The 19,373-nt window shown below is 51.1% G+C and overlaps 7 protein-coding genes across 7 annotated transcripts; 2 read left to right on the forward strand and 5 right to left on the reverse strand.

Moving 5' to 3' along the window:
• Nucleotides 1–504: 504 nt before the first annotated feature.
• J7T55_007949 (uncharacterized protein) lies at nt 505–4,528 on the forward strand (the record flags this gene model as incomplete). The annotated part of the gene is made up of 4 exons (XM_053131094.1): nt 505–551; nt 1,149–1,541; nt 1,601–2,969; nt 3,056–4,528. The coding sequence occupies 4 exons, from the start codon at nt 505–507 to the stop codon at nt 4,526–4,528; spliced, it is 3,282 nt and encodes a 1,093-aa protein (XP_052990785.1).
• Nucleotides 4,529–5,127: 599 nt separating this feature from the next.
• Nucleotides 5,128–5,472, reverse strand: J7T55_007950 (uncharacterized protein; the record flags this gene model as incomplete). The annotated part of the gene is made up of 1 exon (XM_053131096.1): nt 5,128–5,472. One exon carries the CDS (start codon nt 5,470–5,472, stop codon nt 5,128–5,130), a length of 345 nt encoding a protein of 114 aa, XP_052990786.1.
• A 2,772-nt stretch (nt 5,473–8,244) lies between these two features.
• On the forward strand, nt 8,245–8,591 carry J7T55_007951 (uncharacterized protein; the record flags this gene model as incomplete). Its single annotated transcript, XM_053131097.1, has 2 exons — nt 8,245–8,383; nt 8,446–8,591. 2 exons carry the CDS (start codon nt 8,245–8,247, stop codon nt 8,589–8,591), a joined length of 285 nt encoding a protein of 94 aa, XP_052990787.1.
• Nucleotides 8,592–8,881: 290 nt separating this feature from the next.
• J7T55_007952 (uncharacterized protein) lies at nt 8,882–9,280 on the reverse strand (the record flags this gene model as incomplete). The annotated part of the gene is made up of 1 exon (XM_053131098.1): nt 8,882–9,280. The coding sequence occupies one exon, from the start codon at nt 9,278–9,280 to the stop codon at nt 8,882–8,884; it is 399 nt and encodes a 132-aa protein (XP_052990788.1).
• Nucleotides 9,281–9,970: 690 nt separating this feature from the next.
• J7T55_007953 (uncharacterized protein) lies at nt 9,971–13,550 on the reverse strand (the record flags this gene model as incomplete). The annotated part of the gene is made up of 7 exons (XM_053131099.1): nt 9,971–10,254; nt 10,309–10,364; nt 10,455–10,575; nt 10,632–10,835; nt 11,071–11,149; nt 11,204–13,471; nt 13,539–13,550. The coding sequence occupies 7 exons, from the start codon at nt 13,548–13,550 to the stop codon at nt 9,971–9,973; spliced, it is 3,024 nt and encodes a 1,007-aa protein (XP_052990789.1).
• A 1,829-nt stretch (nt 13,551–15,379) lies between these two features.
• On the reverse strand, nt 15,380–16,959 carry J7T55_007954 (uncharacterized protein; the record flags this gene model as incomplete). The annotated part of the gene is made up of 6 exons (XM_053131100.1): nt 15,380–15,786; nt 15,837–15,982; nt 16,096–16,175; nt 16,238–16,304; nt 16,666–16,732; nt 16,911–16,959. 6 exons carry the CDS (start codon nt 16,957–16,959, stop codon nt 15,380–15,382), a joined length of 816 nt encoding a protein of 271 aa, XP_052990790.1.
• Nucleotides 16,960–17,121: 162 nt separating this feature from the next.
• J7T55_007955 (uncharacterized protein) lies at nt 17,122–18,704 on the reverse strand (the record flags this gene model as incomplete). Its single annotated transcript, XM_053131101.1, has 2 exons — nt 17,122–18,186; nt 18,246–18,704. The coding sequence occupies 2 exons, from the start codon at nt 18,702–18,704 to the stop codon at nt 17,122–17,124; spliced, it is 1,524 nt and encodes a 507-aa protein (XP_052990791.1).
• Nucleotides 18,705–19,373: the final 669 nt, after the last annotated feature.

The following is a 19,373-nucleotide window of genomic DNA, read 5'->3' on the forward strand; positions in this document are numbered from 1 at the left end:
CGACTCCGACGTTGCACATGACGGATTGAGTCAGAGACACTCCCTTGAGCTAGACCCAATCAAAATGCCCAGGCAAGGTAACAGTTTCGTACATGGGCCGTGACAGTTTCTGCAGTGTCACACAGTTCGGCGTGGCTGCAGATACCGTCTCGAGAAAGACATGCTGATTGATACGGGAGTCTGCAGTGTCAAAGCTGATATGAGATTAGTCGAGAATCTAATTGGCCAGTGTCGATTACATGAGTGACTGTGGCAAGTCCCTGGTTCAATTCAGATAACATATAAACTCAGATTAGGGGAGGCACATTGGTATGCGTATTGTTGTTTTCAATACAGATGGGCAGAGTTGAGTGAGCCTACTAACTCCCAGGAGCATTGGTACAACGCTGGGACTGATAGCGTCTGCACCGTTTGGGTCCCATTTGGGCACAACGTCTCCACATGCCAGCAAAAAAAAAAAACGGTCCGTTCTAGATTCAATGGCAAGTGACATGTCGGTGTCATATGTATTGCAATTCATCGGGCCTCCCGCAGATTGTGACACATTGTTTGTGAGTCAATCAAGCATAAGTAGAAAAAGGAGGGGGAAAAGAGAGGCCCGTTGTTCCTTTGGGGGGGGGGGCGCCTAAACTCAAAAGGCCTCTTTGACTGCTGGTTGGGCTCTTAGGATGAAAGACGTTGGGGGAAGGGGAGGGTGGTTTGACCAGTTGGAGCTGGCATAAGGGTTGTCCAGACCCCTGAGGTCTTGAGGTCCAGGGCTGCATAACAACATCCACCTCTCTCCTCTCCTCCATTCCACCTGCTCTTCAGCCTTATCCATCACTTCATTCCTCATCTTCCAGATCAGAGGCACTACATCCTCTCTCTCTCTGCATAGTGACTGGGTTCCGCTATCCTTACACCTATATTGCAGCAGCTGGCTTGACCGACGGTTGCTCGAGCTCCATCGCTCTCACACAGGTAGCGCGACCTAACCCCCACCAAAGCCTCCACCAACTTCATCTGTACCATCCCACCCCAAACCGCCACACCCAACCTGCCGCTGACTCCTGTGCTAACGAAATACCTGATACTTCTATTTGGATAGATGTCTTTGTAACAGGTGTTTGCTGCACCAATATCGGTTACTGCGCTACTGATCTGCCCAGGTGCTACGCGGCCGTTACACCGTGCTTCCCACTATCACATCACTCGCAAGCGATCCGTTCACAATTGCATGCCCGACAATGGCTGACCGAGGCCGTGGGAGAGGACGTGGACGCGGGGATGGAGCCGCCCGCGGCGGTCCAAGCCGAGGAGGCGCATTCCCGCCCGGCCGTGGAGGAGGAGACCGTGGCCGAGGCGCTGGCGATCGAGGTGGACGCGGCGGATTCCGTGGCGGCAGTGACCGTGGTGGTGGAGATCGCGGAGCGTTTCGTGGAGGAGGTGATCGCGGCCGAGGTGGCGGTGATCGAGGTGGACGCGGTGGACGCGGTGGCGGACGGCCGCCTGCTCAGGTCTACACCCCTCGCACTGGAGGAACTCCCGCCCCTGATGCCCAGGTAAAGGCGGTCGAAGATGCCCGTCAAAAGGCCCGCAAGTCGCCCCAGTTTGCTATGAGCTCGTTGAACCTCGAGGGGTCCAATGTCATGCCAGCCCGACCTGGCTACGGCACTGAGGGCCAGCCCATCACCGTCTACGCTAACTATGTCCAGCTGATTCCCAGATCTGACCTAACGCTTTACTCTTACGATGTTTCTGAAATCAAACCCGACGTTGTTGGAAAGAAACGCACACAGGTCATCCGTCTTTTGATCAACGAGTCACCAGAGCTGGCCGGCTGCCGAGGAGACATGGTCACCGACTTCAAGTCCACCCTCATCTCCGCAAAGCAGTTGGACGTGCAAGAAAATGAGAGTGTCATCGATGTCACATACAAGGCTGAGAGGGAAGATGATCCCAAGGAGCGTGCCCCACAGTATAAGGTCACGGTCAAGTACACCAAAACCCTGACTGTTGGCGACTTAGTGTCTTTTCTCTCCTCCACGAACCCGGCTGTTCAGTATGACAGCAAATTGGAAATGATTCAAGCCCTCAACATCTTCCTCAAGCATTGGGCCAAGTCGGTAAATAACGTCGCAACGATTGGAGCAAGCAAGACCTTCTCAATGAGTGGAGACGCTGATACATTTGACCTTGGAAGAGGTCTCACTGCTCTTCGTGGCTTCTTTACAAGCGTTCGAGCTGCCACCAATCGAATTCTCGTCAATGTTAACGTCAGCCACGGCGCCTTCTACAATGAGGGAAGGCTGACGAATTTGATGACGGCGTATGGCCTTCGGTACGATCTCAGCGGACTGCGTTCTCTTGAGAGATTCCTCAAGACTGTTCGTGTCAGAGCGACGCACCTGAAAGAGAAGACGAATAGAAAGGGAGAAGTCATCTACCGGCCCAAGACTATCTTCGGGCTTGCTAAGAAATCCGATGGCCAGGGACCAAATCGACCAAGGGTTAGAGAATTCGGTGCTGGACCGAAGCACGTGGAGTTTTGGCTCGAGGACAGGGCCACATCAACAACACCCTCGGCCTCTACCCCAGGTGCTGAGCCATCTCAATCCTCATCCAAGAAGAAGGGGAAGGGCAAAGGCGCGAAGAGCAAAGCGGCAGCACCCACGACAGCTGGGCCCCAGCCTGCTTCTGCCGGCGCTGGCCGCTACGTCAGCGTTTACGACCATTTCAAGAACACGTACAATATTGATTGTGCAGACGATTGGCCTGTCATCAATGTTGGCTCAGACAAGAATCCCTCCTACTTGCCTGCTGAAGTTTGTGTTGTGCTGCCTGGCCAGAGCGCCATGACGAAGCTCAGCGGCGACCAGACCAGGAACATGATCAGGTTCGCTGTACGCGGGCCGTGGCTCAACGCAGAGTCTATCGTCAATGATGGCTTGCTCACGGGCGGTCTGTCTACACAGAGCAATCCACTCCTTGTAAGCCCTGATCTTTAGCGTGAAACGTCTTACAAAGACTCTCTCACTAGTTGCCGTGAGACCCCCAGCTAACCGCATGTCATCAGGCACAATTCGGTATCAATGCTGGCCAGAACCTGATTACCGTCCCAGCTCGTGTAATGCAAGAGCCTAAGGTCTACTACAAGAATAATAAGCCTGTAAATGTCGCTTTTGGCAGCTGGAACATGGAAAATGTCATGTTCAACAAGCCTGGGAATCTGAAAACATGGTCCTGGGTTGCTATTCGAGATGCGAGGCGCCCTAACTTTACCATGCAGGACCTCACAGCCACTGTCAGCAGGTTCACTACATCGCTGAGCAAGAATGGCGTGACGGTTCAGCAACAAGCGCTTGGTGGCCGGGAAATAGAACTCAAATCCTCCAGCGACCCGGCATTGGAGAAGTTGTTCCAGGATGCCTCAGCTAAGCTTGATCTTCTTCTCGTCATCCTCCCCGGCAGAGACAAGAGCGACAACACAGAACTGTACAGCTACGTCAAGACCCTCGGTGATACGAAGTACGGCATTCATACCATTTGTGTCGTGGGGTCCAAGTTCACTGGTGGAAGAGGAGAGGACCAATATTTCGCGAATGTCGCTCTCAAGTTTAACCTCAAGCTTGGTGGCAACAACCAGATGGTAGAGCCTTCCCGTCTCTCCTTCATCAATGAGGACAAGACCATGGTTGTGGGCATCGATGTCACGCATCCCTCTCCTGGCTCCTCATCTCACGCACCGTCTGTTGCCGGCTTAGTGGCCTGTCCGGACAAGCATCTCAGTCAGTGGCCTGGCGTCCTCAGCATCCAAACTGAGGCCCGTCAGGAGATGGTGTCCGACCTGACCCCGATGATGAAGACCGCTCTTGGCAACTGGATCAAACTCGGAAAGCATACGGCTCTCCCAGAGAACATCCTCATCTATCGCGATGGTGTCTCGGAGGGCCAGTACCAGACAGTCTACGACGAGGAGATCCCACTCATGCGAAAGGCATTTGCAGAGATTTACCCTGCAGATCTGACCAAGAAGAACCTGCCCCGGCTGACCGTTATCATCGTCGGCAAGCGCCATCACACACGCTTCTACCCAAGCCAGGCCAAGGACATGGACCGCGGCGGCAACTGCAAGCCCGGCACGATCGTCGACCGCGGCGTCACAGAGGAGGGCATGTGGGACTTCTACCTGCAGTCGCATGCGGTAATCCAGGGCACCGGACGGCCGGCGCACTACGTCGTGGTGCTGGACGAGATCTTCCGCGAGCGGGCCAGGCGACTCAAGACCACCAAGCCGCAAGAGTCGCCCGCCAGCGAGCTCGAGAGGATGACGCAGGCCCTGTGCTACACCTACTCGCGTGCCACCAAGGCAGTGAGCATCTGCACGCCGGCGTACCATGCCGACATTCTGTGCGAGCGCGCACGCCGGTACTTGGCGGATCTGTTTGAGGGCAGCTCGGATGATGCGAGCAGTGTTGCTGGAGCGAGCAGTGTCGCGGCGACTGTGAAGGTCCACCCGAAATTGGAGAACACCATGTTCTACATCTGATTGGGATTACTTGGATGCCAGATTGTATCAGATGCATCCATCCTTTCGTTCGATGTTCAGGTGTGGAAGATTAGCGTATGCTTGGGATTATGTTTCTGATGTTTCTGATGGGTTGAGACTTTCGGAGCACCTTGCTCATGCTTCTGACCCAGTTTGGATGAAAAGTTGAGTTGGACAGCGTTTTGTGTATGGCGTCTTTTTCTAATACGACAGCGTGATAACTGAGAAAAGGTAGCTTTCAATGTTTACTTGGTGTTTTCGTCGCCAGCTCTTAAAGCGAAGGTAATACCTCTGTGGCATTCTATTGTCTTCTGGTGGTCTCATATCCTTTACCTGTAGTGATTCTTTTGAAATGTAAGTGATCTCATCGCCAGCAAGAGGATCTGGCATGCATCTTAATATTCAATTCTCAAGCAGTCACGAACTGAGTTGGGACGGTAGGGTGAGTTCAAGTCAATGTCATCCATTACAACATGGAATGATTAAAAAGAAATGATAAAGTGCTAAGCTTCCTTCTCATCAAATGCCCTCCCCTCTCCCTCTCCACCCAGTGTCACCGCAAGCAAACTTCGATTCCAAGAGATCGCGACAACACCCCCTTACTCCTGATCATCAGCCCCCTCAGGAAGGGCGTCATCCGCCTCATCATCACTGCTCTCGGCGATGCCGTTCTGCTCGCGGAACTCGGCCAGGCCCTGGCGCACGACGTCGGTGGTCTCGCCTGCGCTGAGGCCGTCAATGGGGTTGCGCAGGCCGTTGCCGTTGACGGAGCCCGGCGCATTCTCGTCCTCCGTGTCGAGCGTGTTGAAGATGTCGAGCGCCTCCTGGTCTGTCAGGCCCGTCTTGGCTGACTTGGTGTTCGCATTGGTGGCTTGCCGGACACTGAGTGGCAGCGTTGCTGCGGCGGCGGTGCTGATGAGGAGGAGGACGGTTGAGAAACGCATTTTAGGTTTTGTTTAGGAAGTCTTTTTCGAAGAATTAGGTAAGACTAATGGCCAGTTCCAGCTGGTAAGAAGTGAATAAGGAGGATTACTTTAGGCTTGAAGGTAGACGGAAAGGATGCAGGGCGATGATCATAACGCCGTAAAGTTAGAGGGTTCTGTGAGCCCTTTTAAGCTGTAAGCCTGGCCTATGCCAACCTTCTAGAGTCCCTTTGCCCCCTATGTCATAAGACTTGTTCGTCTGGTCGTGTATCACATCACGCATATGCCACCCCAAGTTTGTCGTTGAGACAGCCCTGCCAAGATCATAAAGACGGCCGCTATGAAACAGGGTACGGGGCGCAATGCTCCCACCTACCGATCTTCAAAACAGATCGTAGCACCGAGGGGACCAGGCTACACCCATGCTCTGACAACCATGCCCTGGTGGGAACACTGCTTCTAGCGGGCTGCTACGATCACGTTGTTACTGCCAAGCCTTGCGCGAGGCAGGTTTTGTGGCGGGAATTAGAGTTGGCCTTTGGCTTGTTTGATCACCGCGCCGGCGGGCTACGAATGCAGCAGCCTTTTGACGCCTTCCAAGTCTGCTCGGCGCCTACTACCGTAATAAATTTCACTGCCTCAGTAGTCTTTGACGTGCGACTTAAATGAATACCCGTCTCTGCTGCACGTTTATATTCGAACACCAATGGTTTGGTTTAGGTGAGCTTGCTCATGGCTCTGCGTCTATGTTACACATCCGCAGCCGACAATTCAAAATCAGTATGCACCGTCCTTGGATATGCGTCATCTAAAAATGATGGCAGAAGTGCCAAGATAGATGTGGATTCTTGAGTTAAGCTTATGGCGTGGATCATGAGCTCAAAACCCAGGCCACCCCACAAAGGAGTATAGAAGCGCATAGTCGCGCGCGAGTCGCTGTTGGAGGTCGCGACGTTCTAGGCTTTCCGGATTGTTATAAACCTCCGGTGGCTCGTGTTGGGTCTGTCCCACATTTCTTTCATGCCAGGGGGCATGTTTGAAGGAGCTAAGGGGTGCTACGAGACAGGGCATAAGCAGTGGAAGTCATGGGTTCTAGAACCTCACTAAATGGTCATTTTTACTTGTATTAGCAACTCGTACTACCAGCAGTTCTGCCTCGTGTGTTTGAAGAGAGGAACAAAATCTGGTCAACAGTAAGTTCTTTTCGCGATAATGCCAAAGGTCTCCTTGCGCCATAAATAGCACAAATCAGGATTGCATGGCGCAAATAATCCAACCTAGCAAGTCAATCATTAATCGGGTGACTCTCTCAGAAGTGAGGTGAAATAAACGTCGAAATTTTCCACAGAGAGACACGAGATGCGAGTGCCCTGGCACGGCCAAGGGCTGTATCGCATACTGGGTAGGCGAGCCGCGTAAAGGCCTGGGGCGTGAATCGTATTAGTCACCTACCTCTGGGCACCGATGGAACCTGTACGTTGCACCTGGACTGGAAAGAGATCACCACGATTGGTTCAATAGATACGAGAGCATTTCGTTGACTGCAATTTTATCATGACCTTGGTGCGACGGTATAGTCCACCACACTTTATCCTATCATAGCATCATCTGAAGCTCAACCTTGGTACCCGACACCGAACATCAAAAGGCTCTGTGTCTTGATCGACGCTTATTCTTTTCTTAGATATGTGGATGCACTTCAAAAGCCCCTGTCGTAAGGTGTCTGGCATGGTAGTCACGGTTTCAGAAAGCCATCCGCGGAGGTTTCCGCGGAAATTCCTGCTGGGAACATCACATCTGCCTCTGATCGCATGATCAGTCAGTCTTGACTGGAATACAAACCTTGTTATAGGATTTTACGTGCTGAGTGGCTAGTTCATAAACTCGAAGCCATCCAGTGCCCCCATGTACCAGGATCAGGAATGATACACTTATGGGCAAGCGCGCCATCAAGTCCTGAACATAATTCGAAGTCTTCCTAGATCTTGACTTTTATAGCATTACATACGCCATGAGAACAACACCACCACATCCAGAGATTGATTAAACAAAGGAATAACGACATTGCTAAGCCCCTTGTGACTTACTCCCTTACTTCCTCGGATAGAAGGTCATCCCACAGGAAATTACTATACAAGGGTTTATCCCAAAGAAGGTTATACTAAAGGAGATTATCCCCAAGGAGGTTATCCTAAAAGAGGTTATCCCAAAGGAGAGTATTCTATAACACGTTGCCCTATGGCTGGCGATCCTGTAGCTCTCTATTTCTTTGACTAACCTATCACAAGATACTGTGTTCAGGAAGCGAATACCCGAGCTTAAGCTCATTTGTACTAAGAGCTCCCACTCCAAACAATTCTGCATACCGACAAAGGCGACGACAATAACAGTGCCTGGACATTGTTTGATTAAGCTGCAGGCTCCTGTTATGTGCGCCTGGACCCTGAAAGTGTCAACGTAATCTAGTCGATAACTACGGGCGAAACTGGACTAGACTAAGAAGATTAGCTGCATTCTCAGGCTCCCTAAGCCCTTTGAGGCTGATCGACAGTGGTGCGCCGCAGAGGTTACCCACATGCCGGCCACTGTCACCATGACCTCATCAGTCTCTCACCAATATCAACGGGTCATTCGCGTGGCTGTCGTCATTGCTCACTGACAGCAACTCCTGTTTGTACATCGCATATATAAATCTAGGTTTTAAATCATCTATAGTATCAGAGTTCTAAAACCTTAATCTCTGTCAATCAAACTACCCCTTCAACCACAGCAACTACATCATAATACGTCAAAATGTCCGAGAAATACACAATGAAGCAAACTGGCAGCGGAGGCATGTCTGGAAGTGTCCAGACACCAGCCAACGCCCACCTAGGCCAGGACAAGCCCAAGGTCTTTGATGCCGATGGCGCAGTTGGCAAGCAGTTCACTGGTAATTACTTTCTTCCCCGTGAGATACTTGCCAGACCTAGGTACTAATGCCTGAGCGTACAGAGGACGGCGCGATCGGAGGCACGGCACAGAAAATTGGTGGTCCGCTCGACAAGGAGGGTGCTATCGGCAAGCAATTCACCACAGAGGGAAGCATAGGCGGTGCCGTACAGGATAAACTGGGCGGCACAGCAAGCAGGAGTAACTGAGTCTTAGGGAAGTCTGGATGAATTCATGTCTCGATATTCTCATAAAAATAAGTTATACTTACAGAGAAACCGCATCTATGAACGATAACTACTTTCATCAGGCATGAAGAGCAAATTTCTGAGTTCGTAGAGTATGGTTGGCTTTCCAGGGTGCCACTTGAATTGCCGACTTCAACCCTAGTGCACACCACAGCAAAGGCGAATTTGAGGCGACTTAGTAGGTTAGACGACATAACAAGTCCACGAGAAGAGGAATCAAATGTTTTTCTTGTTTCACATAATTCTTTTACTCAGCGCACAAACTCATCGGCAAAATTGCCGTCCAGGCCAACATCCTCGTAATGCCTCCTCGACCACTCAAACTTGCTGGACACGTCCTGAACTCCAACAGGGACACCTTTCGGATCGACGTAGATGTATACCCCCATTATGTGAAACATAGTAATTAGTTTCTTGACACCATCTGGAACCTCGAGGTTGTGGATATCGCCTGGCGGCTCGTATGCGTAGCCACACTCAGTCGTCCACCACGGATGTTCGAGATAGTGCCAGCGGCCCTTGAGGACTGTCGCATGGACGGCGCCGGCGTGGCGGTGGCGAGAGAGGATGCCGGACCACCGGACACAGAAAAAAGAAGCGAGCGGAACCACACCTCGGGTGCCTGCGGAACCCACAGGCGTTCGTCTCATTCTATATCGAATATGCCTGGGATAACAAGGTCATCAGGGACAGAGGTGAGACGGGGCCCTTGGTATGGTATGGCGATTTGATCGAGGCGCTCTTCTGACTTGGCTTCTTAAGCAGCCGGCGCGCTTTGGATAGTGGTCGTGGTGGTTCGCATGGTAGGGTAGTAGTTAAGAACGGGTTATTTCGCGTTTTGATCTGTGGCTGGGACTGGGAAAAAGTGTCCCTGAACTGCCAAAGATATAAATGCGCCTGCGGTTGAATATTAGCCGACATAAGTTTCCGCCTCTCGTGTCATCATTTACACTGAAGTCTGTTGATTGTCATTCGATGGCATTCCCGTATTTCGCGCTATATTTCGGTCAACTTGGGCATCACTGCCAGAACCATTGGGTACGGTTTGTGCGAAATATCGATATGAAGAAAGTCTCGATGAGATTCTTGCGGTTGAGAGGCCGCCTCGTACTCGTGGTGGACTGTCGAGAGTCGTGCATAGCTTCATTCAGTAGAATAAATAGTGTGATATGAGAGAAACCTTGAGGGGGTAGATGAATCTTGGTTGCCACACGCAAACAACACTTCCTATTTCGACAAAGGTCCCAAGGGCGTCCTGTCCACCGGGCCACCAAGTTCATACCTGAGTATCGGAAATATGAAACAAAGTCTGGCCTGTTGTTGAAGAGGCTGACAACACCCTAATCACTCATCATTCCACGAATCTTTGCAACCTCATCAGCCACGCGCCTGCGAAAATTTGGGTCCCTTTCGCTTTCCTCGGCAACATTCTCCCGCCTGACGATGTCCAGAGTCCCTCGGAGAGCGTCAAGTTGTTCCGACACGACCCCGTCTAGTTCCTCCTGCAATTTGTTCGCGTGCTGCTGGAGGCCGTTTCTAAATTGCTCAATCACGGTTTTGAATATCTCCTCGTTCGTCAAAGTACGGGCGACGATAGCTTTGCGTCGTTTGTCAGATCCACGATCTATTGTACGAACGTTAGTAAGCGGACGATGTCAATGATGGACGTCTAACCGACCGCGTTCATTCGCAGCTTCCACATAAACCTTGCACATGACCTTCCCAAAGAACGAGCTGTTTATACAAGTGAGTGCATCAGTTCCCAGCGTCCTGCATGTTGTTAACATTTCAAAGCGTGTGGAAATAATCGTCCCGGATACTCACGACAAGTTTCTGTCGTGCGTGCCAAAAACCTCCTCTATTCCGGTAATGAGCAAGTGTCTGCGAAAATGTATGGCCTTGCGTATTTCGCTCTCCGAAACGTTGGAACTTGGCCATTCCGTATCTGCGTGTTTCATTTGTGAGCCATTGAATTTCCAAATGACCACTGTTAGCACCCACCTAGAAAACAGATGGCCTCGTCCCAGGAATCGCTGATGAACTGATCGACATCATCCCACTGATCTTGGAACTTTGCTTGCAAGTTCTTCCAAGAATCCTTCACGTCGGAAACCATAGCAGACATGGCCTCCTTGTTCCAGTTACGGTAACCGACCGCTGCTGTGCTGTGATCGCCCATAGCACGACAAAACGCAGCGTAAGTGCCTGTGAATGGTCAGAGCTGCGACTTGACCCTTCAAGCCTTGATACAACCAACATACTGTGATGCCACTGCCTTCACTTAGTCAAGTACATGAAACTGAGTATGGATGGATGAATACCCACTGTAGACCATTCGTCACAGGCGTCGGTGGATCTCTCAGTCCATTTAGTGGTCTGCCGGCCTAGAAATTAATTCAATATATCTTTCTGGGATCAAAAGTACGCGGGTCGCTCATACCTCTCCAAATATGGTCCCGGAAATAGCTTTTCAGGCAAGATCCGACAGTACTCAAAGGAGATGTCTCGGAAACGAGATTCTACTACCAATTAGTATCAAACTGCTTGCTCCGCATCTAGAGTCTTCAATTGACAACCTGGAAAAGTTGCGCTTCGATGCTATCGAGAGCTTTCCTAGCAGCTTCTTTCTCCTCGGCTGAAGTGCTTCCCGCCCCGGACTGAACCCAGAGCTCGATCTCACTCAGTAGAGCCGGCACATCATGGCTCAAGAAGTTTTTGGATATCCGCAGCTGGCTTGCTGCTACCATAGCGATGCTGTGCTTCCGTATTGCTATGATCCCAGACAGATTGAGAAAGGGTTCGGCCTCGGACCTTTCTTCCTTGCGCATTTCCCAATACATAGTATTGCTGACGCAGAATACTCGAGGAGGTTTTTCTGTTGTCGGGTCTAGATATTTCTCCGAAAGTCCTTTCATGACGTGGGCGTTGCGTGTTTTGACAGCGTATTCATGCAAATTGTACTTGGCGGTATTTCGTTGCCTCTTAAGCTCCCGCTTGTCGCTAAGCAATTTCAACAGCTCTTCCTGAGTATCCAAATCGATACTCGATAGACCTTGGAAGGTCATCAGCTCCTCATCAACCTCCTCCAATTTTTCATCGATGGAACTGAGCGATCTCCTCAGCTTCTTGATTACATCCGCTTGCTTGTTCTGCCAATCGTTCTTTATCTCATCGAAATTGATGTCATCTGACTTTGTGCAGACAATGCCAACGTGTGCAAGCCCAGCTTCTCGTGCCAGGTTGAAAACACTCAAAACACCAACATCCGTGGTAGCCCGACCAATGTTGCATACTGCAAATATCTCGTGGCACTTCAGTATATATCGCTCTGTGATATTGCGCCGGGCCGAATTCAGATCACGAAGGCCAGGAAGATCCACCAAGACCAAGCCTTTGCTGAGAATGTGCGCTTTGAGATAGACTCTGATCTTTCGGATATATGGCCAAGTTGCAGGTGCGCTTGCTGCAGGGACCTCTGAAGTCAATTGCATGAGCAATGAGGAGCAATCTTCCAGTGACGTGACCACCTGTCTGTCTCGCGACTGAAGTGCATTGGCACTTGATACCCATGTTTGGAATTGCTCTAGGATGACTTCCTGTGATTCTTTGAGAAGCCAGGATTCATCCCCCAGGATGCCGCGGAACATTGTTCGAAATGTGTCTGCCGCAATATTTGCTCTCTCTTCGAGGTATTTATGTTCCTCTCGATCCAGAACTCCGTTGTGAAGATGGAAAGTCCTGTAGGAAACTAGTAACTCGGCCAGCTGGTCGTGGATTTCCTCACTGCTGAACTTATCCACTTCAATGATGAAACAATCTTCCCCATGATGATGGTATTCGGTCACAACACAAGTGCATGCAGCGCCGTTATTCGTTGTTCGTGCTAAACCTCGGTGATCCAGGAGGGAGTTGAGAAGGCTACTTTTCCCGACACCAGAGTCACCAACGAAGCCTACAGTCCTTGTCGACAGCGGCTGAAAGCGGCTCAACATCTTTGCGCGCTCATGGAGTCCCTTCATTGTGGAATCAGGCTCGAGGTGGATGGAATTGCTGGAGAGAACATCGGTCAAGTCAACCAGAGCCTTTCTTGTGTCTGCTAAGCGCTGCTGAAAGACCGGATGGTTGAATTCATCACTCGGTGGCTCTTCGTCCTCAACCCGATGAATCACTGTTTCTGGCCTCGGTGTCGACCTTCTTCGTGACGATCTGCGTGGTTTTACAGCAAGCGTCTCGTTGACCCGTGGCCCTGGGTTGAAATCGTTTGTGTTGGTGTCCAGTTCGTCAAGTGCAGCACCAACCTCAGTCATATTCAGTCCTGGTATGGGCTCTGCGGAAGCTTGTTTGCCTGAGAGTCCAAGGCGTTGCAGGCCAGGTGTGAGGTTTGTTCTCGTGGACTCATGTACCGAGGTGTTCCACATCGCCGTGGGATTGGTTTGGGGAGGAGGCGAGATAGATACGGTAGGCGTTAGTGACTGATGCGTAGATGTAAAGCTGGAGGTGGATTCGTGGGTGGAATTATGGCAACCTGTCAGTGTCGGCTGATTAGAAGTCGCGGATTTGGGAGCAGAGACGATCGAGGTGCTCTGGGCGGCTGTGTGATCGGCTGCGAAGGTGAACGCCGGGCTCGGACTTCTCTCTATCGATGCGACGGGCGTGTCATAGCTTCTGTTGTCAATGGTGTGGACATCTTCCCAGGCTGCTTCATTGGCGCTTGCATTTTCTTCGGCATCATTCCCTTGAGAGTCAAGGACCCCAAGGGCGCCATCTGATTGAGTAATATCTCCATTGTGCGGAGACGAAGACCGAAACAATCTTGACCTGATTGACCTGACTGAAAGTATCTAGTCCAACATCAGCAAAATTAGCTACTTGTCACTGTCGAGGCACTTGGGGCTTCTGTGGGCTCACTTGACGCGTCATGACTATAGAGAAAATTAAGAAAGGGTTAAAGACAGGGATATCGTGCTCGTGTACGTCTCCTAGGATTTAAAGAAGGAGAAAAATGTATCAGTGAGCTGTTTACGTTTGCGGTAGACTGTGAATAGAGTTATGAACTAGGAACTGGCAGGGAAATCGAGACCTTTTGATGTTGGAACGTTGTATCGCACATGAACGGTGGTGTCAAGGCTTCGTGCCTATTCTGGGCTGAGTGTTACATTGGACAAATACTCCACGAGGCAGCTCAGCGCCAACCTGCACCATCTGATGCGCTTCGTGCCTCACTGATCATCCATCTAATCCACATCCTCCCAGCGATAAGGTCCAATTTGAGTGAACTTTGCAGGTTTGCCGACGTGCCGGGGCAGAGGGCCTGCAGCACTGCCCAGTTCCACCATCCTGCATATGGGAGGCTGAACCAACTGCATATGCACACAGGATCTTATTGGCCTGACTCTACATCCCAAACGACAGTGCCACAGGCAGCAGCAGCTCAGCCCGCGGTAGGCGCCGCAACTATCCAATCCCCGTGGCCGCTCGATTTAAAGCACAGATGGGGGAAGCAGGACTCGTGATACCACCACCCCTGTAGCTTGCGGATTGAAATGTCGCCGGAGTGGGGGCGGCATCGTGCTGTCCGAGTCAACAGAGAGTCCGGCTTTATTAAAACGTTTTTTATTCTTTCCCGTTCAGTCGGTATGTGACAAGTAAGTCGTTACAGCCTGTGCAATACTATTTGTATATTTTTCAAATGCAATAATACTCTTTCTAATGTGAAGGTGGCAGTAAGAATATGTAGGCTATGGAGTAATCTAAAATGGGATACCATGTCGTGGGACAATCTGCTGTGAGGAGGCCTACTAGACGATAACACTCGGTGGGAAAGCCTTGTATGGGATAAATAGCTCTAGGATGATTTCCTTTAGGAAGCTCACTGTGGGGTAAACTACCATAGAATTTCTAAGTGGGACAAAGTAGTATATAGCAATCACCTATAGAATAACTTCCTATAGAATAGCCTTCACGAGAGCAAAACTCGACGCCCGCTAATACTCTCGAGTGACAACAACGCCAGCAGCGACAGAGTCCAGGTGACTGAAACCTGGCCCTAGCAGCAATTTCAGCGTCGACATGCGCAGTGGAGGATGCGCGACGCCCATCGAAGCTCCTAGTGCGAGAGGCAAGCTCCGGAGCTCGTCTATCGACGACCCCGGAAATCTAGGCTGCTCTGCATCGCTTCGCCTACCAGCTTCGAGAGGCCCTCTTAGTCGAGCGCATCTGTCATCTGTTTCTATTGGCCCAAACATCTCCCATTGGCTACTGAAGTATCCTTCTAAAGTTTGCTGCGCGGGATGACGGTGGACACGAGGGCAACGCGCTGGATTTATCGGTCAGGGAAAGAGAAAACTGTATAGCTTTTCGTTTCCGGCTGCGCTATCCGAAAGATCTCTTTCGAGTTTGTATGCAAGTTTTTTTGCGTTCAAGGACCATCCGTAGCACATCACCACATATCACCATTCAGAGCATGATTACACAGCAAACAGTTCACTGTATTACCCTTTTTTCTTTTTTTATAAAAAAAAAAGAAGAACAAGAAAAGGACGGAGACAGCGGGAGACAGAGAAGAAAGCATTGGGGTAAAACTAGAGTTTGAGCCCATGGGTACAGAGCAGCCTTCTGGGAGCACCAATTCCTTGGGGAGAGTGAAATTGACAAACAGAGTACTGCCACCTAGGATAGTGGTGCCGCCAAGGATAGTAATGCCGCCTGGGAGAGTAATGCCGCCTGGGAGAGTAATGCCGCCTGGGAGCTCAATGCCCCCGGGAGGGAACTTTTTGTTGGTCCAACTGGACCAGGGCACTCTGGTTGGGACAGAGGTTTGTTTGCACTACAGTGCCGCCTGGAAGAAAGGTGGTGAGGCCGCCGGAGACCAGCATCCCGTCTGGGAGAGTAGTGCCACCTGGGAGAATGAACTTTCCGGCCAGGCTGGGAGAGGCCACAACCGACCGGGGAGGCGCGACGATACATTCTCCTCCACGAAGGAGGGAGAGCTGTGCGGTCTGTATATCGGTTAGACATATGTACCGCCGGCGGAGGAATTCAGGGTGGAAGTAGGATGGAACAATGACCAGAACAAATTGAAAAGAGACTTGCGTTGGGGCCGCCGCCCATGAGGACGTAGGTGGTGACCTCGCGGCCACCCACTCCGCGTCGGCGACTAATTCACGACGTTTTTGCTGTTGCTGTTGCTGTCGCTGTCACTGTCACTGTCGTCGCTGTTGGTGTTGTCGTTGCTGTTGTTGCTGCTGTTATTATTGTTGTTGTTATTGTTGTTGCTGCTGCTGTTCTTGCTGCCTCGCTCGGCCTGCCGGCGCAGATGGGCTGTGATCTCCTTCTTCTTGTTGCCGGCCACACTTTCTATTGTGTTAGTATATTACAAGGAGTGTCAGTGGAGAAAAGGTCAACGCAGGATTGGAAAACGGTGTTGGTGACATGATATGTGAATTTGATCTCGTGCGGCACTCACTCGGGCTTCCTGTATTTATGATTGATCTTCTCTCGCTCGTGCTTTGTCTTCTCAGGGGTGGGCAGTGTGGCTAGAACAATCTATAAGCAAGCGATTGAGTTGGGTTCGCATGAGATCGAACTGCTTGAATGGATTCGCGAACATTACATAGGCGAAGAAATTTGTAGAGGCGAAGTTCAATCGACAAAGAAACAGTCGCCAGCCAAACCCTTGAGGTGACGAGAAGAGAGGGGTGAGAGGTAGACGAGGGTGATGGTCGCGTGCATGATGATTTCAAAGGTAATCTTACCGCAAGGTCGAGCAAAGAAACTCAGAGCAGTTATTAAAAGTAACAATGAAAACAAAATGGTTGGCCCGGAATGCCACCTACAAATTCGCGATGCCGTCGCGTGAGGGATCCAGAAAGGAGAGGGAAGAGAAAGGAAACGAAAGGAAAGCAGTCGAGGGTGGAGGATCCACAATATTTTTGGTGTGGCATTGGCTGACAAGACCCTTCCTTCCCGGGAATCAGTTCACAGGCATGTGGCAGCTGGGTCTTGTCTTTCTTCACCCAACAGGGCAGTTGCGCACCTGTCCTTCTGGTCGCCGGCCAGCTTTGGTGAAAGCGTTACCAATATCGCCGGCGAAAGGTAGAATTCTGCTCAATGTCACTACAAAATGATTGATGCCTGAGACAGGCAATATACTAGGCTAGGACATGCTAAAGTAGAAGAGCGGTGTCAAGGACCGAGTCGAGACTGTTTATTGCGCATCGTGATGTGCTGCTGTGTACTTTTCAACCATCGCAAAGTAAATCTATGGCAAAGCTGGCTCACTAGATTCCATCGTCAGTGACTTGGATTGAGGGAGTTGGTCGAGTTTCATTTTCACAGATATCAATTTATGTGGGGAGGCAACGGTCTTGCCTTATATACAAGGTTTTCTATTTACATCGAATGAAAAGCTGGTGGGCCTGGTCGAGAACAATACGGTGCTCCTCCTAGGAAACTTGCAACATTTGCTCCACGCATGTATAAATCTCCCATATTACGGCGTATTCCTTCCAAGCTGTCCAGCATTCTCTTTCACGTAGGCAAAGACGTCCGCGCCCGAGTCAAACGAGCGAGGCATAGCCTGCTCGCTAAACTTGGCGCAGCTCTGGACCAGCCCACCCTCTACGGAGTCGGTCTTGGTGCTCAGGTAGTAGGTGAACTTCTCAGCGACGTTCTCTGTCAGGTTGACATCCTTGCCATTAAGCTGGCTGGCAGGGCCTGCCAGGCTTTTCAGCCCGGGATAGGCGGCGATCTCCTCGGCGGAGAGGTCTGGCGGGGAGCAGAGAGTTGCGGGGCTCTCAGGTGTTGCGAGATCGCTGAAGGTGAAGATTTTTGACTCGTCGTCTGGGAACTGCCCCGTCTGGTCGAAGTAGTTGCCTGACATCAGCACCGATGACATGTTGTAGAGGCCGACGTTGTACTGGAAATCAGGGGTATAGGCGGCGCGCTTCTGGGTTGCTGTGTTGTTATAGAGAGGCGCCTTGTTGTTGTAGTTCGAGAAAACGTTGTTGGCAATGTACACAGTGCCGAATCGGACCAAGGGATTCCGGCTCATCGAGTTGACAAAGTGATTACCAAAGACGGTGAATTTCATCTTCCCAATATCCCGAGAACCCTCCTTCTCACCACCGCCCCAAAGGAGGCTCTTGTGGTGGTTTGCGATTATGTTGTGGCTGAATGTGATGTTATCCGAGCCATCTTCAACGTCGAACAGCCCGTCAAAGCGGTCGACCTGCCAGCCCCAGACAAACGGCTCAGGAGCAACAGGCTCCGGTCCATCTTCCAGGATGTTGCCATCCAGCCAAGCGTTGGTGGTGGTCACGAAAGATATGGCATCGTACCGAGCGTTCCAACTCGACGGGTAGGTCTCTGGGGCCGGGAAGCAGTCCTGAGGTGGTGAGATGCGGAGATTTCGGATGATGATGTTGGACTGGTCGTTGAAGTTGAGGCTCACGCCGTTGAGATAGGCATCCGAGTCCCAACCTATCAGTGTCACATCGCCCTGTGCATCTATTGACTCCCAGCTTTTCTGTACATTTTGTGCTTGACCCCTCCAACCCTGGGGAATATTGTCAATAGGGCGCTCGATATTACTGGGCTGTTAAACTCTTGGCTTACATTCTGCCTGTTCAGCAGGTTGAGATACTCCGTCGCGTTCCTGCCCTCAAACTCTTCGCCCGCAGCCTCAGCAGCTTTGACCGCATCTGTGTATGTCTCGTTCATGGCCATGATATACAGAGTGAAGTTGTACTCGGGCACCCGGCTCGAGTCGATGTAGAACTGGCAGTTGCCATTGGTGGTCTCGTTGATTTGGCTGCCCTTGAGTTCGCCTTTGACGTAGATGGTTCGCGGTGTAGTCAATTTCAAGGCGGTGCGGAAGTCCATCATGTTTTCAACAACGTACGTGTTGTTATCAGTTGAAGCACCACCGCCAGTCACCAGGGAGGCAAAGCCAAAGGGCTTCCGATCCGGTAGCGTAGGGGTCGAGACATCGACAGCTCTGGCCTGGAGCTTGCCTCCGGCGTCAACCGTAAAAGGGAGCAAGAACAATGCTGCTGTCCAGAGCATTTTGACCATTGTGCCTGTGCCGAACACTCTCGACTAGCGAAAGATGGATTTCTTCTAGAAACGGCCTTCTGGTGCTTGGAGTAGGCGGGACTTAAAGGTAATCCCATGGCAGGCGACATGCACATGTGCTCTCACGGCCATTCTTAACCCGGATAGCGATCCGGGACGGGACAAGGTGCGCCGCTAGGCAATCGGGGAATTTCAGGGAATGCGAAACCAAGGGCGGATTACTAGGCTCCTATCAATCTCCAGTCAAATAACCCTTACTCGTTCACCTGTACTTCGGTATTACAGGTGGCATTTTGGGTTGCCTTTACCAAATTCATGTTTCCTTGGAGTCTTGCCTTGGGATTCGTTGGTATCAGGGCTCACCCATGACACGACGAGTGGCCACACCCAAGCTGATAGCTCAAGCGGCTGCGAAAAAGGGGAGCCATGTCGAATGCGGACGCAGGTCGTACCATGCAGGTGTGGAGACAAACAGATCATCATTGCATAGTGGAGAAGGCTGCTGCAAGGGACGGAATGGGGCAAAGATCGGAGGAGGGATGTCTGCTGTTTCCTTGGGCCCAGTATTGTTTCCTCGGCAAGCATGATGAGTTGCAAGAGATAGATGATGTTGAAAAATTGCTCCAAGCAATCTACTGCGAACCTGGATCCAGCAAAGCTGTGTATTTT

This window comes from Diaporthe amygdali, assembly GCF_026229845.1.
Source record: "Diaporthe amygdali strain CAA958 chromosome Unknown NODE_25_length_736740_cov_64_583793, whole genome shotgun sequence".
NCBI lineage: Eukaryota > Fungi > Ascomycota > Sordariomycetes > Diaporthales > Diaporthaceae > Diaporthe > Diaporthe amygdali.